General features: G+C 31.3%; 1 protein-coding gene across 1 annotated transcript in view; it reads right to left on the minus strand.

Moving 5' to 3' along the window:
- Window positions 1-1,408: 1,408 nt before the first annotated feature.
- The window catches only part of LOC133824021 (beta-amyrin synthase-like), a 57,644-nt gene continuing 43,162 nt past the window's right edge, over window positions 1,409-15,890 (minus strand). The window contains exons 14-15 of the mRNA XM_062256879.1: window positions 2,165-2,329; window positions 1,409-1,825 (exon numbers count right to left, since the gene is read on the minus strand). Of these exons, the coding sequence (XP_062112863.1) occupies window positions 1,706-1,825; window positions 2,165-2,329 (285 nt within the window). The 3' untranslated portion in view covers window positions 1,409-1,705. The remainder of the gene's footprint in view (window positions 1,826-2,164; window positions 2,330-15,890) is intronic.

A 15,890-nucleotide genomic window follows, 5' to 3' on the forward strand; every position in this document is an offset into this window, starting at 1 on the left:
CTTTAAGCATTTTAAATTTGCTAAAATTAGTTTTAGTTTAAAAGAATCAACACACTTTAATTTTTACCACGGTTGAAATTGTTTGGTAATTAATTCTTGCATTTAATTTTAATTTGCAATCTATGTGGAGACGAACTTGAATACTTATCACTTTATTACTTATGTTTGTGATGGTGTATACTTGCACATTAGTCATAAAATTTTATATCACAACAAAAAGCCACATCAACATTCATTAGCCACATGAGACGGAATTGGATGAAAGTTGTACTTTACAACACAATGAATATTTTAGAGGGAAATTTTAACTGCCCGAAAAAATCAGAGGATACGATAATGTATAGATGATAGTTCGGAGGACAAAAATCCAAAATAACCTAATTAATATATGATGATGTATACATTTCAAGCTTTTATTGGGCTACTCACTATGGTCTTGCACATGTTTATTACTTATCCATATCATTTTCTTTAGACCTCAAATTTACGTACACGTACGATACATCTCTGTCTTGCCAAGAAAACTTTAGTAAATTTATTAGGGAGTTTTTTTTTCTTTTTGACATAGTGAACTGAATCACATGAATAAAACCAGCGACTTCCTATCAACAAGTTAATTGTCCAACCAAAGAGTATACTAAGTCTAAGACAAAGTTACCCTTGGAAATTTAGACAAACCAAACTTAAAACCACACAATTTATTCATCCAAGCAAAACACATTGCTTGAGCCAAAAAAGAACCAACTAAAAAAAATAAATAAATAGAAGTTGATTAGGACGCTAAATAATGATAATTATTTCGAGAAATTTTGGAGGGTTTATACTTTTTTGGACATTGTATTTTGTCTCATTACTTGTTTAAATTTTGTGTTTGAAAAAATTATTTTTTGAACTTTGTGTTTTCTAAAATGGTTCAAATAGAACCCTAAACCCAATTTTATTAAACAAAAAAATTGAATATTACAACACAGTTGTTAGACAAAATTATTGCACTTTTATTCTGAGCTGTTAGTTTAATGAATTATTTGTAATTTTAGTTAAAAAAACTTTGATAAAAAATCAGGTTTTTGGGTCTATTTGAACCATTATTTTGCAAAACACAGGGTTTAAAAAGTAATTTGCCAAAACAGATGATCCAAATAAGTAATGAGACAAAACAAAGAGTTCAAAAAAGTATCAACCCAATTCTTTATATAGGAGAAAACCTCAAACCAACTATAATTTTATGATAAAACTAAAACTTATCTGTGAAATTCTTGTTGTTGAAGGTGTTACCATTAGTTTTAAACGATTGATTATGTCCAAAGATTGGAGCTGTATCTTTGAAGGCACAAACTTAAAGTCGAACTAATACTTATAACTAAACTAGTACTAAACTACTACTTATAACTCAAATGATACATAAACCTTAAAAAAGACACATGAATATTATTATTAGGGAGTTGATGAAAGAGTTCTTAATAGAAATTGTGAAGTTTATGCTTTGAATGTCTGAAAGAGTTGAAAAGCATAAATGATCACTAAACATAAATACTAAAGGAGCTTTACATAACTCTTTATATCGGTTTCAAGGTACATCACACCAACTAATATATTAATTTCATTTAACCAATTAAATTTAGTTTAGGCAGGACCCACTGTTTTAAAAAACAGTACCACGTCAATTGGTGTAATATTTTGGTGAACATATCATTATTCGCTTTTCTTAATCTTTGCATTGCAGTGGAACTCGACGACGGTATTCTCCAAGTGCCCATAAGGGAAAAGTGTTTCTATATAATGCATAATATAGCAAACAGTTCATCTTGAAAACTCCAGTTATTTCCTGGATCACAATATAATATCAATTAATTAATTCTTATAAACAAGGTAAAAAGTGATTTATTATATATAAATGTTGAAGGTTTGAAACTTGACTTTTTAAAAGGGGAAATAAAGCAAAATCCAATATATATATATATATTATTTAAATATTCCAAATAAAAAATGTATGAGAATTTTGAAATAAAGGAGAGTTTAATTTTATATGTAACATTGTATGGAGAACTTAAATAAATAATTAGAAAAAGAAGAAACTCAAACAAAATTTTAGAATATTGTTTCTCAACAAAATCATTTAACATCAAAATAAAAGTAGAAACAATTAACCAAAGAAAAGGAGTACCTCTTGTGGAAAATCACCATTTTCCATTTGAGAATTGATAATTAGTTTTGCAGCACGATGAATGGGAGTTGGATCTCTTTCTACTTGTCCAGCATAAATCAAGCCCATCATAGCCCATGACGTTTGTACTAAATTTGACTTGTTTTCTGGAAGTGCTACATATTCCTATTCTCGAAATTAATGAACTTTGTAACTTTTTAGAAGATAAAAATGAATACAATCAAAACATTTGGGTTTGTGTACATGTTACTCCCACTTTTGTATGTATACCACAAGTTAATAAGTTTACAAATCCTTATGACTCAAATAATATATATAGACTAAATAAGTTATTAAATATCAAATAAAAAAAAATTAATTTACAAAAATTATAATTATATTTATAAATTGTAAATTTGTAATTAGCAATTTTAAGTAATGAAAAAGTAATAAAACAAAATTATTATTTTGGTAGGGGGAAGATTCTCTAATTATACAAAAATTGAGGCGATAATTATTTTCTGTTGACGTCGTTTTTCGTCAACTTAAATTGTAGAGCAATTAAACAATAAAACAATGAACCAAATGAATAATGAAGAAAAACAATAGGATTTTTACGTGGTTCAGCAGTTAATTCTGCCTAGTCCACGAGTCTATGTTATTAAGACTTGAGAGTTTTCTGGAAACTTTTCAGAGAAGATTTGTCCAAAAATTCCTCTCAAGAAATAAGAAATCGGTCATTTACAAGTGGTGATTCCTTCTCTATTTATAGAGAATGTTGCAGAATTCATTCCCACATATTTCGAGAAGATATTTTGTAAATCGATTGAAATAATGATATTAAATACATTATCGCCCATATACATGGAAACGTCCCGCGAAGATCGGGAACAAATAACAGATTAAATGATATCCCTTAAATATTGAGATTTTACAACAACCAACATGTTCACACGTAATGGGTTATCCTAGATGATTCATCAAATTTTTCGAGATCAACAATTGGCATTGATTCTGTCGAGACCATGAGTCAATCACGAGCTTGCCACCTAACCTATGCTATGGTCGGGGCAAATAGATGCTGAAGAGGCTATCACATCCGAGCTTGCACTTCCCGAGCTCGAGCTATCTCGCTTGAAGGAAATTGATGAAAAATATACTCAAATGTCAAGCCATTATGAGCTCAGAGAATTCTCGAGGCTAGACGTCCTCGAGATCGTTGTTTATTTCGAGCTCACACCTGATGAGCCCAGTTTTTGGGGACATAATTTCTAATCTCAAAATATGGGTGTAACATTTTGCCCCCTCAAAAGTATCAGTTCGAATCTCATGAGAATGAAACTTTTGAACTGCCCTTCTTGGAAAATTTACCATCTATCGTACTCGAGTGTAGACACACGTCAGCCAGGTATTGGATGGTCAGAGTACTTGAGTGCCTTTTACATCACACGCACGTCAATCCGCCTGCCAACATTATGGCGCCATTCTTCCATTTGTCCCTTGGCCATTTGATCAGATATCAAAATTGGTCAAGGGTCCAGATCGTTTCGTCGTTTGGTATCCTTTGGGGACCTATAAATATGTCGTCGTCTTCGTCATTTCAACTTTACGTTTCGATTTTTCAGAGAAAAGAAAACCAGAACTCAAAAACTTCGGTCCTTGCATGTTCTCCAAGCCGAGGAAGCAAAATACTGCTGTTCTTTTTGACTCTGTGAAATCGTTCTTGCAACCTCTCCCTCGGTCTTCTATTTCTCTGTATCCACCATCTACATTGTGTAAGTATCTGCTCTTGATCCCTTATATCCGTATTTATACTTTATTCTTTCCATGCATGTCTTACGTTGTTGTACTTAGGCACATTTACTAGTTTCACACTAGAATGCTTTAATCAATACCGTGTAGTTTTTAGGCTCTTCTGTTGTTATGGATTTTCCAAACCCGAAATTTGCATGAACGATGCAAATTCGGATCTTTTACTGGGTTATCTTAATTTCAAGTATCATATTGTGTAGACCAAGAATCTGGCTATAGAATTAGGGTTTTCAAATTGCATGTTTCCCAAAAATATAATTGTTTGAGTAACCGCCAACTATTTCCCTTAAAATCTAGGATTCTCAAAAATAAATCCACCTTTCCCTCTTTACGTGGAATACATACTCCGAGCCTGATCTCGTTCTTTTGATCGTCCTCGTTCCATAGCTTCGCTCATTCGAGCTTAGGCCATCTTGATTTTCATTCTTAATCTCTTGTTCGTCTGGCCCTCACCCTTTTGTTCTCTTGCTAGATGTCGCAGAACTCGGAAGTGCAGTGGGGGTCAAAATTTGCGATTCTTTACTCACCTTATTATTTGTTGTAATTGTGCTTAGTGTATGTTCTAACTTGATTTGTTTGTGTTTCAGTCTCTTATTGCCTTTGCTCAGCTTAATTACTAGCTGAACAACGAGGTTCACTCGAGCATGTCCTATGCCCAAGAGTCGAAAGATCTTCAAATTAAGCTCGCTGATGAGTTCAAGGCCGCAAAAGCAGAGATGGAGGCTGAAGCTGAGCAGATGAAAGGCAGGATACCTGAGCTCGAGAAGCTGAATGCCAGGCTCCAGGATCTTGAGAAGATCAATGCCAAGCTTGAGGAGGAGAAGAAGGCCACCTTCGAGATAATGGGGGACGAAAAGGCTCGTCTTCTCAAGGAGTTCAAGGAGAAGAAGGATCGGGTGGTTGACCTAGCCATGTATATAGGATCTGGGCCAGTAACTCCGATCTCAATACCAGCTTCCTAGGCTCTTTTGAGGAAGAGCTCGTGGCCAAATGGCAAGCTCAGCTTGATGCGGAGGAGGCTGCTCGACAGGAGGCAGAGAAGGCTAAGGAGGAGGCTGAGAAGGCTAAGGAGGGCGCTCCTTCCTCCTAAATCTCGATCCGGGGCTGCGTCCCTTTGAAACCTGTGTAATAGTTTTTATCTTTTATTTTCTATGCCCTTGGGGCTAAGACATTTTATAGCTCGTAAAAGAGCTATTTTCTTATGATATTTATAATACTGTATTTGACTTTACTTTAATATTTTCGCTTTACATTTCTCAAGTCGAAATATTTCTAGCATTTTATATTAAAAGTGTCCTTATGTATGTTTATTCGTACAAACACGCAGTGGATTTATGCTCGAGCTTTAGTGCATTTATGCACAGTTTACTCGATGTATCCGTGTCCGATCTCGTTATTTGTCAAGGTCGGAACTTACTTTTACCATGCACTCGAAAGTACTTATATGGCGTGTAAGGTAGGTAGTTTAGTTATATCCTGCTTTTCTAGTTACTTTTCCTCGTCTTCGGGTAGCTCCCCAAAGTTATGAGGTCGAAACTATCTTTTTGTAAAATATTCCAGCTTCGATCTCGACTTAACTTGAAGTAGGTTTATTTACATTCCAACTTTCTGTCGATTAGTTTTAGCTAGTTTGTTCCAAACTTATTTAGGTCGTGTTTTTGGTTCGTAATCCATACACATATTTTTATTCTAGTCATATCTAGATCGCACATTTGGTTATATCCAAATTACCTTGGCTCACACATTTGGTTATATCCAAACACTTTATCTTTAATGCCCAAATTATTTTAGCTCGCGTATTTGGTTATGTCCAAATACTTCTATTTTTTAATGATTGTCATATAAATTTTAAATAAATAAATGATATTTTATATAAAAGAATGGCATAAAAATATTAAAAGAAAAATTAAACTAAAACATTGTATTTATGGTTTTTTTTAAATAAATATGATAATTTTTTTGATCACAACCTATCTTATTTAATATATAAAATATTCATGATATTGTTCAAATCACACATCAATGATTGGATAATAAGCTTGTTATTCTTGATAGAAGATAAATGTTATTCTAATTTCTTACTTAGTTACATAGTCATATTATTTGTACATACACGACACTTATATATAATGCATTTATAATGTATTATATATTATTATAATAATAATATTTTATAACATTTGAATTTAGATTAATATAATTATTAACTATCTAGTTTTGTATTAAATATTATTATGATAATGATATTTTATAATATTTGAATTTATATAATATATGATTACTAATATTTATTCTGCCAAAATTTTATACTATTATAATACTTAAATATTATTATAATAATCATATTTTATAACATTTGATTTTATATTAATATAATTAATAAATATATAGTGATGTTTTATAATATTTAAAATTGTAAAATCCTTTTTTTGCTAAACTTTAATTTAGACAAAATATTTTAATTGTTTAAAGAAAAATTAGTAGCATATCTCCATATTGATTTTCGGTTTTATTAGCAATATTTTCAGCTGATTTTGTAATGTGAAAATATCTTTAAGTGTGAATATATTTGTTGCCTTATTTATCTCAAATAATCAATTTTTGGTAAAAATATATTGTGCAAATATCTTGAGATTATTTTCAGGGATTATGTGAGATTATGTCTATTATGGAATTAAGTTGGTGTCGAAAATGAACATGGTCAAAAGAAATGACCATGTTCGTTCTGCCCGATGAGACTGACTACGTTGATGACTCATCAGTTTCCTTTTCTGTCGACACAGAATGCATCTAGCTGGCTGATTTCCTTAATCAAAGGAATTCACAAATTGATTTCAAAGATACCAGAAAATGATGGCCTTGGACGATTTCCCTACCTATAAATACCTTGCCAAGGCCTTTGAATTTTCACCTCTTCCATTTTGAATATTTGTAAACGTTATGTTATTTTGAAGAGTGTCTTTATTTGTAGAGATTAAGTTTGTTCACCTTAATCTTTGTGAGAGTGCTGAGTGCACTTGTGGATATCTATCTAGTCCATTGTAAACAGATAGTGTCTATTGTGAACGTGTTCATAAGGATCTTCGGGAGAGGATTCTATCTAAGTCTCACTTCGGGAGGAAGTGTGCACTCGCTATTCTTTGAAGGGAGTTCAAGAGAATCAACATTTCATCAAATCAGATTCGTAGAGAAGAGTACAACAAGATTGCGGCAATAGTTTAAGAGGGAGTCTTACATTGTTTAAGTCAATGCTTTTGTACACATTGTTTCTTTACTAATTGGTTTATTCTCTGGGCATGGCCCCAAGGAGTAGGTTATCCGAAAAGGTTTCTGAACCTTGTAAAAATTCGCTGTGTTCTTTAATTTTTGCATTGTCTATTTATTGTGTTCAGTTCTGTCGTGACAAGTTTGGATTATGTTCCGACAGAACTACTATCTGTGTAAACAATTAATTACCATTTTAGCATTTTAATTAATTCATGGTTTAATTAATTTGGTAATTACTAAAAACGGAATTTCAATTGGTATCAGAGCGGGTCACTAAACTCTTAGTGCGATCTTGTATTTTTCCATTTGTTTTGTGCTTTGTGAAATGTCTATCTTTGCAGAAGGTGGATCTATAACTCGCCCTCCATTGCTAAATGATACAAATTATCCATACTGGAAAGTAAGGATGAAAGCTTTTATCAAATCCCTTGATGAAAGGGCTTGGAGATCAGTATTGACCGGTTGGACACCACCTGTCGAGAAAGATTTGAAATCCGATATGACACAGGTGAAATTTGAACTTGAATGGTCTAATGAAGAAGATAAATTGTCAATTTATAATAATAAAGCTTTACATGCAATTTTTAATGGTGTTGGTGAGAGTTATATAAAATTGATTTCATCTTGTGAGTTTGCCAAAGATGCTTGGGAAATCCTTCAAACTCAATTTGAAGGAACCACTGATGTTAAGCAATCAAGGCTTGTAATGTTGACCACAAGATTTGAAAACCTTCGCATGTTTGAAAAAGAAACCCTCACTGAGTTTTATGAAGAATTGTCTGACATTGCTAATGAATATTTTGCTTTAGGAGAAAAGTTGTCTGACTCTGTTTTGGTAAGGAAAATTGTTAGATCTCTTCCTGACAGGTTTCAATCCAAGATCACAGCCATTGAGGAGGTAAAGAACCTTGACACCTTGAAAGTTGAGGAATTGATGGGATCTTTTCGAACTTTTGAACTTAATCAAAAGATCCGCCAAGAGAAACCACTTGCTGTGAAGGAGAAATCGATTGCCTTGAAATCTTCCAAAGAGAAAATGGAAAGCTTAGATGAGGAAGATGATGATGAAATGATCTTGTTATCGACAAAATTTAAGAAGTTTATGAAAAAGATTAGTAACAAGAAAAACATGTCTAAATCCTCCAAAGGTAATAATTTTTCAAAACCTTTTGAATCTACTAATAAAAAAGGTATTCAATGCAGGGAGTGTGAATGTTTTGGACATATTCAAGCTGAATGTGCCAATACCTTAAAGAAAAATAAGAAGGTCATGGCAGTCACTTGGAGTGACCATGACTCTGAAAGTAGTGATGAGGAAGAAAATTCTAATCTTGCCTTAACTTCTGTTTTTTCTTGCTTACCTCTTTCTGTGCAGGTGAATGAGAACCTTGTTTGTTTAAATAATACTATTTCAACGGATGAGGGTTCACATGGTGATTCAGATGAATCCGATTTGGATGAGGATTCTTTGAAAGAATCATACAAAAACATGTATGATCAATGGTTGAAAGTATGTTCAGATAATCGTTTGATGGCAAACAATAACAAAGTTTTCAAGAAGATAAATGAAGAACTTGACTCTTTTGTTAAAAAATATGAAATTGAGATTGTTGCTAAAGATTCTGAAATCAATCGTTTGTCTAATGAAGTTGATAAAATTGTGAAAGGTGTCAAATTGCTTAATCATAGATCTATGGTTTTGGATGATGTTCTGTTTGCAGGTCAAAAAACTTGTGATTTTTCTAGGTTAGGATCAAATGGATCTAAACCTAAAGGAAAAACAATTTATTTTTATGGAAATCTTCCTTTTGTTTCGACAACTGACCCTTCTGCAGGAACAACTCAAACTCATGTGGCATCATCTTTTCAATCTGTCACATCACATGAGAAACATACCAGAAATTTTGAGAATAAAAAATCTGGTCATTTTATTCCAATTTGCAATTTCTGTGGAGTGAAAGGTCATATCGACCTAAATGTTTTACCTTGATGAATTTTCTTCACAAAAATTACTTTAATCATCATGGTAATTTGAGACAAATGCCATTGAAGAAAAGGACTCCACCTAAGAAAGTTTGGGTGAAGAAAAATAAATTCAAATGTCTTGCTGCCTTTACTTGTCTTGCAACATGTGCTTCTAATTCTTGGTTTTTTGATAGTAGTTGTTCTAGGCATATGACAGGTAACAAAAGCATACTCACTGACTTCAAGACTTTGAAAAATGGGGAAGTCACATTTGGAGATGGTAAGTCTTGTAAAGTACTTGGTAGTGGCACTCTAAATTCTGAAGGACTACCAAAGTTGCAAAATGTTCTTTTGGTTGATGGACTTAATATTAATCTAATTAGTATAAGTCAAATTTGTGACCAAGACTTGTTTGTAAATTTTTCTCTTGATAATTGTTTTGTGCTTGACCAAGATGGAAATTGTGTTTTGAAGGGTTATAAATCTGTCGATAATTGTTACACATTATCTCAATCACACAATTGTCACACAATTACAAGGAGTGATACTAATTTGTGTCATGAAAAACATGATCATGTGGATTGTGAAAATCTGAGAAAAATTGGAAGTATGAGTCATGTTCATGATTTACCGATTTTAAGTAAATATTCTTTTGGTAAATGTGAACCGGGTCGATTGGGAAAACATTTGAAAATTTCTCATGAAAAATGTTTTTGTGTTGATGATGTGTCTCGACACACTGAGGATCTTGTTGAAAATAAAACTTTGGTCTTAGAATATATTGAGTGTGACAAACAAATTGCACATATTTTCACAAAAGCCCTTGATACGGTCAGGTTTTATTCCCTCAGGAAATCCTTGGGGGCTTATACTAATTAAATATTGTTTGTGTTGTGCCATATCCATGTGCTAGAAAGAGTTGCTTGATGTCTTCTTGTTCTTGTCCAAATAGAAAGTCTCAAACATTATGACAAAATGTATTTTTACTAGTTAGAATTTATAGTTAATATATATCATGCACATTTTTTTTAAATAAAAAATAAAAAATAAATAGTCCTTCCAATTAATATTCTTCCAAATCAATCTGTGTTTGTTGTGTATGAGCATTTGATCCTTAAAAGTATTTTCAGGCTCCATCTTAGAATAGAGCTACCTACACTATTGTGTAAAATGCTATCTTTGAGTAAGTTGGAACTATGTAACTAAAAATTATGTAGAAGATACTCTACCACTGATAAATGCAGCCTTCAGTATAGTGTGAAAGCGTCTAATTTTGGTACTCTTTGAGAAAAATGCTAAAAATTGTCACATAGGACAATGACCCTAAAAAAGGCTAAAATTGCCATACAGGGCAATGATCTCTGCTTTCACAATCACACACAAATGCTTAAGATATACTGTTGGAAAAATTTGTAAGACTCATACACACTTATTAATTTGGATAAAATATTTTTTGTGTCAGGAGTACATATTTTGTGATTTTAAAAAAAATATAATAAAAGTAAGATTTATATTAAATATATTTTCTAACCTTATAGTAAAAATATGTTAAGAATTAATGTTTGTTACTTTCTCCAAGGACAAGGCACGAAGACATTGGGCACAATCAAAATAGAATATTTTTGGTACTTTTGTTTATATATTATATTATATAAAAAAAAAGGGACTTGACCGTGGCTATCAAGAAAGGGAAACTGGTTATATGTTGTTTTTTGTTTTGTCACTTATTATATTATTTGACATCAAAAGTTTCTATTCTTGGTTTATTTTCCTTAACTGTGCAAAGTTTTTTTTTTTGGGATATCAATTCATTAATTTGGTCTTGAAAAGGAATAAAATCAAATCCCTGAGTGTCATTTTCTTCTCTTTATAATCGGTCAAAGATAGACTCATTTTCTCATTCTTTCAAAAAAAAAATAAAAAAATCTCTTTATTTTTGCTTGTTGCATCTATGGTGAAAACTCAAGGCAGTGGAGTACATGCATTTCCCATTGGTAAAAACCGTCTCGGTCACCACAAAGAAGGCTTGAAAAATTGTGTTGTCATTGCCTTTTGGTTTTTTTTCTGATAGACAAAGAGGGGGAGTAGTAGTTTGACTCTTTGGATTGTTTTTTTTTTTGTGTTGGTGTTACTCCTTTGGCTTATTGCTAGACAACAAGGGGGAGTAAATGGTTCATTTTGATGGTTCATTTTGATCAGTTTATACTGTTTTAAGCTGTTGATTCTTGTTACATTTGAGATGTTTTTCGTAGGGGGAGTCATGCTATAATTTTTTGATCCTTGTTACATTTGTGATAATTTTCGCAGGGGGAGAAATCTATTGCTATTTTGCTATTTGCTCTAACCTGTTTTGTCTTTGCAGGATCTTTCAAAATAAACACTCAAAATATTCTTGTCTATCAAGTTGCCAAAGGGGGAGATTGTAAAATTCTTTTTTGGATAAACTTTAATTTAGACAAAATATTTTAATTGTTTAAAGAAAAATTAGTAGCATATCTCCATATTGATTTTCGGTTTTATTAGCAATATTTTCAGCTGATTTTGTAATGTGAAAATATCTTTAAGTGTGAATATATTTGTTACCTTATTTATCTCAAATAATTAATTTTTGGTAAAAATATATTGTGCAAATATCTTGAGATTATTTTCAGGGATTATGTGGGATTATGTCTATTCTAGAATTAAGTTGGTGTCGAAAATGAACATGGTCAAAAGAAATGACCATGTTCATTCTGCCAGATGAGACTGACTACGTTGCTGACTCATCAGTTTCCTTTTCCGTCGACACAGAATGCATATGGCTGGCTGATTTCCTTAATCAAAGGAATTCGCAAATTGATTTCAAAGATACCAGAAAATGATGGCCTTGGACGATTTCCCTACCTATAAATACCTTGCCAAGGCCTTTGAATTTTCACCTCTTCCATTTTGAATATTTGTAAACGTTATGTTATTTTGAAGAGTGTCTTTATTTGTAGAGATTAAGTTTGTTCACCTTAATCTTTGTGAGAGTGCTGAGTGTACTTGTGGATATCTATCTAGTCCATTGTAAACAGATAGTGTCTATTGTGAACGTATTCATAAGGATCTTCGGGAGAGGATTCTATCTAAGTCTCACTTCGGGAGGAAGTGTGCACTCGCTATTCTTTGAAGGGAGTTCAAGAGAATCAGCGTTTCATCAAATCAGATTCGTAGAGAAGAGTACAACAAGATTGCGGCAATAGTTTAAGAGGGAGTCTTACATTGTTTAAGTCAATGCTTTTGTACACATTGTTTCTTTACTAATTGGTTTATTCTCTAGACGTGGCCACAAGGAGTAGGTTATCCGAAAGGGTTTCTGAACCTTGTAAAAATTCGTTGTGTTCTTTATTTTTTGCATTGTGTATTTATTGTGTTCAGTTCTGTTGTGACAAGTTCAGATTCTGTTCCGATAGAACTGCTATTTGTGTAAACAATTAATTACCATTCCGCATTTTAATTAATTCATGGTTTAATTAATTTGGTAATTACTAAAAACGGAATTTCAAAAATTATTTTAATATAATTAATAAATATTTATTTTTAATTAGTTTTAAAATTATATTCCATTAAATATTTGAGATATTTTGGTAAAGTTAACAACAACAAAAAATCATTAAATACCTAATTTCTATATAGAAGATGTCTATATTACGGTATAAAACTTATATACAATATGTTTAAACTTTAAAATACTACATAGAATATAAAGAATATTTTTTAAAATATATTTGGTAAAATTATTTTACATATTTCTTTTTTATTTAATATACAATCAAAATTTTAAAACACTAAACAATGATTTAAATAGTTTCTTTTAAATATACCATTAAACATCTCTATCTCTCATCATTTGTTTTTCCTCTCAAAATCTCCCACTCTATTTTTTTTTTCTTTTTCTTATCAATCTCTCATTTTACTTTTTCTCTTATTACTTCCTTAGATTATTATTTATGTCTCCCACTTTTATATTTCATTATTTAATCTATCTGTAGCGCATCAAAATTTTATATTATTTTATTAATTTGTGGGCTTTATTATAAATTGTTAGTGTTAATTGTATTTGAATTATTTGGTAGAAAATAAATTATTTGTATTTTGTTAATTTATTTATTTAATTTATTTTAAATATGACTTCTTGAGTCTTGGTTGTGTGCACCAATGTAGATGGTTAGTAGAAATTCACCCTAGCACTTGTATGTGTGCGTGTGCATGGTTGCATGGTGAGCGTGCAATAGTTTTCTCAAGCATTATAAAATTTCTTTTCTTTATTTTCCTTTATTTTATTTTCATTTAATTAGACAAAATGAGAGATTTAAGTGGTAAGGTCTTGCACCAATTTTGGAAACATTTGGAAATTGCAAACAAGAGAAAGGGAGAGAGATTGGCATGGAAGAGAAGAGAAGAGAGGACATTCCGTTTTTCAATTTATTTAAAAAATTTAAATCAATAAATAAAAATAAGGTAAGAGCATTTGAGGTATTGGTTGTCTTGTGCTAATTTCGAAAGTTGGAAGAATGAGAATGAGTGTGAATGGCTTTGTGGTTGAGACATAAAGAGAGAGAGGGGGTGATGGGGTAGTCAGTCAAGGCAATGGAATTAGTTTCCCCTTTTGTACTCCATCATTTGAATTTGGGGGAAAAGAATCAAGGGGGAGGATAGGGTTTTGAATGAGGAGATCTCCTCTTAGGGTTAGGCTTGGTGGAGATAAAAAGAAATAGAGGAAATTCTCTCTACCATTGAGCATTGTGGCTAACTGCACATAGAGAGAGAAAGGGAACTCATGAGCTAGAGAGAGAAATAAAGAAATAAAGAAAGAAAGAAAGAAAGAGAGGGAGAGAAATCGTGGGGGAGAAGGAGAAGACAAGAGGAGGGGCTCAAATCTCTATAGGTATGGCTTTGTTTGGTTTTGGTTTGTTTCCCTAAGATTAGTCTTCTCATCATCACTAAGTTTCTTTTCTTTTCCTTTTATGGTGGTTTCGAAAATCATAGATTCCCAAAGAAAAAAAGAGTGTTCTTGCTTTTGTGTTGTGAACATAAATAAGGAAGGTGATGGATCCCTCCCTCAATCTATGTTTGTTTTGATTTCTTGATTTTGTTGTAGTTTGAAATATGGGTTGGTGTTTGGCAAGAAATGTTGTGTTTAATCTTTTGTTGTTGATTTTGTTTTGATATTAGAAATATGATCATATTGGTTTGATGTTGTATCTTCTAGGGTTTCAAAATCCTTGGGGGGGACTATGATCCTATTTGGAAGTTATTGTGGATCATTGTTGTTTTAAAGACATGGAGGTGTATTGTTATGAAAAGTTGGAAAGTTGATGTTAGAAACATGTTAAAGGGGGGTTCGACCTAGGGTGTTTATTTAGGGTTACAAGTTGTGTATGATATTTATATTAATTGATTTGTTCTATCAATTGTCTATGCCTTGGAATAGGAGCATGTTAGGGTTCATAAAAAAAGTTGTTGTTAAAGGTTTTGATTTATAATTGTTTAAAAGATTAATTAATGATGAGATATTGTTGATTCAATGAATCTTGACATTTTGGCACTTAAATGTAAACTTGGAAGATAGAAACATGGATATAGGGTTTCGTTCTGGGTGTGCTTAAAAATTTAGTATGAAAATTTGTTGCTCTTTGTTGTTGATTTTAGAAACCATTTTTTATGATATACCTATTTGTAATGTTCTTAGGTATTGGGTTATGTGGGTTTCAGCTATGTGGATATAGTGTGATTGGAGTAACTTGATTTTGTTAATGATTTGATTTGTATGCTAATTGTCATATTGAAATGCATAAAGGTATAGAAGCATGTTAGGTTAATTTGTTAAAATGGTTAAGGAATGACTACGAGTATATTTAAAATAAATTCTGCTTGCTGATTTTTAGTTTATATTTTATGGTAATTTATAAATAATTTAAAAGGAGAACAAATTATGTCTTAAAATTTCATGTTTTAAAACTAAGACAAGTAAGAGGTGAATATCATGCATAAATAATGTATTTTTCTTTAATAAGATATATGCATATTTTTAGTGTTTAAAAGTTCAAAAAATTCTTTTTGAAAAGAAGTCTAGAATTTGATTTATTGAAAATGTGAGTATTATTAGTCATTTTACCAAATTTTTAGCTAATTATCATTATTTTGAATTTTTGGTCTAGAAATTATATATATATTTTTAAAAAGATTAAAATATGTCACATTTTATTTGTATTATTTAATTAATTATGCCAAATTTAAAAAGGTACTTTTATGAAATTAATTAATTTTGCCAAATTAATTGTTTCGCAAGTAATTAATTTCGCCAAATTAATTATAAATGTTGTCACATTTCATTGTTATTAAATAATAAATGAGATTATTATTTTGTACAATTAAAGCTAAAAGGTTATTTTAGTAAATTAAAATTTTGTAATAAAATTTATGAATGACAATTGTATGATTTAAAATAATAAAGTAGCATTAACCAAGTTGGTAATTTATTTTATACTTGCTGAATTTTTGTGAAATTGACAAGAAAATTAAGGAATAGATATTACCAACTTCAAGCGAGATTTAAGAACCATCCTACGTATGCATGTTACATGCAAGTTTACTTTTACGCTCACATATATGCTATTTAATAAAATCCATGGTTCCTGATTTGAAATTAGTAAGATTTTTCTAGTAGAATTGTCATTAT

Source organism: Humulus lupulus, chromosome 3 (genome assembly GCF_963169125.1).
Source record: "Humulus lupulus chromosome 3, drHumLupu1.1, whole genome shotgun sequence".
Taxonomy (NCBI): Eukaryota; Viridiplantae; Streptophyta; class Magnoliopsida; order Rosales; family Cannabaceae; genus Humulus; species Humulus lupulus.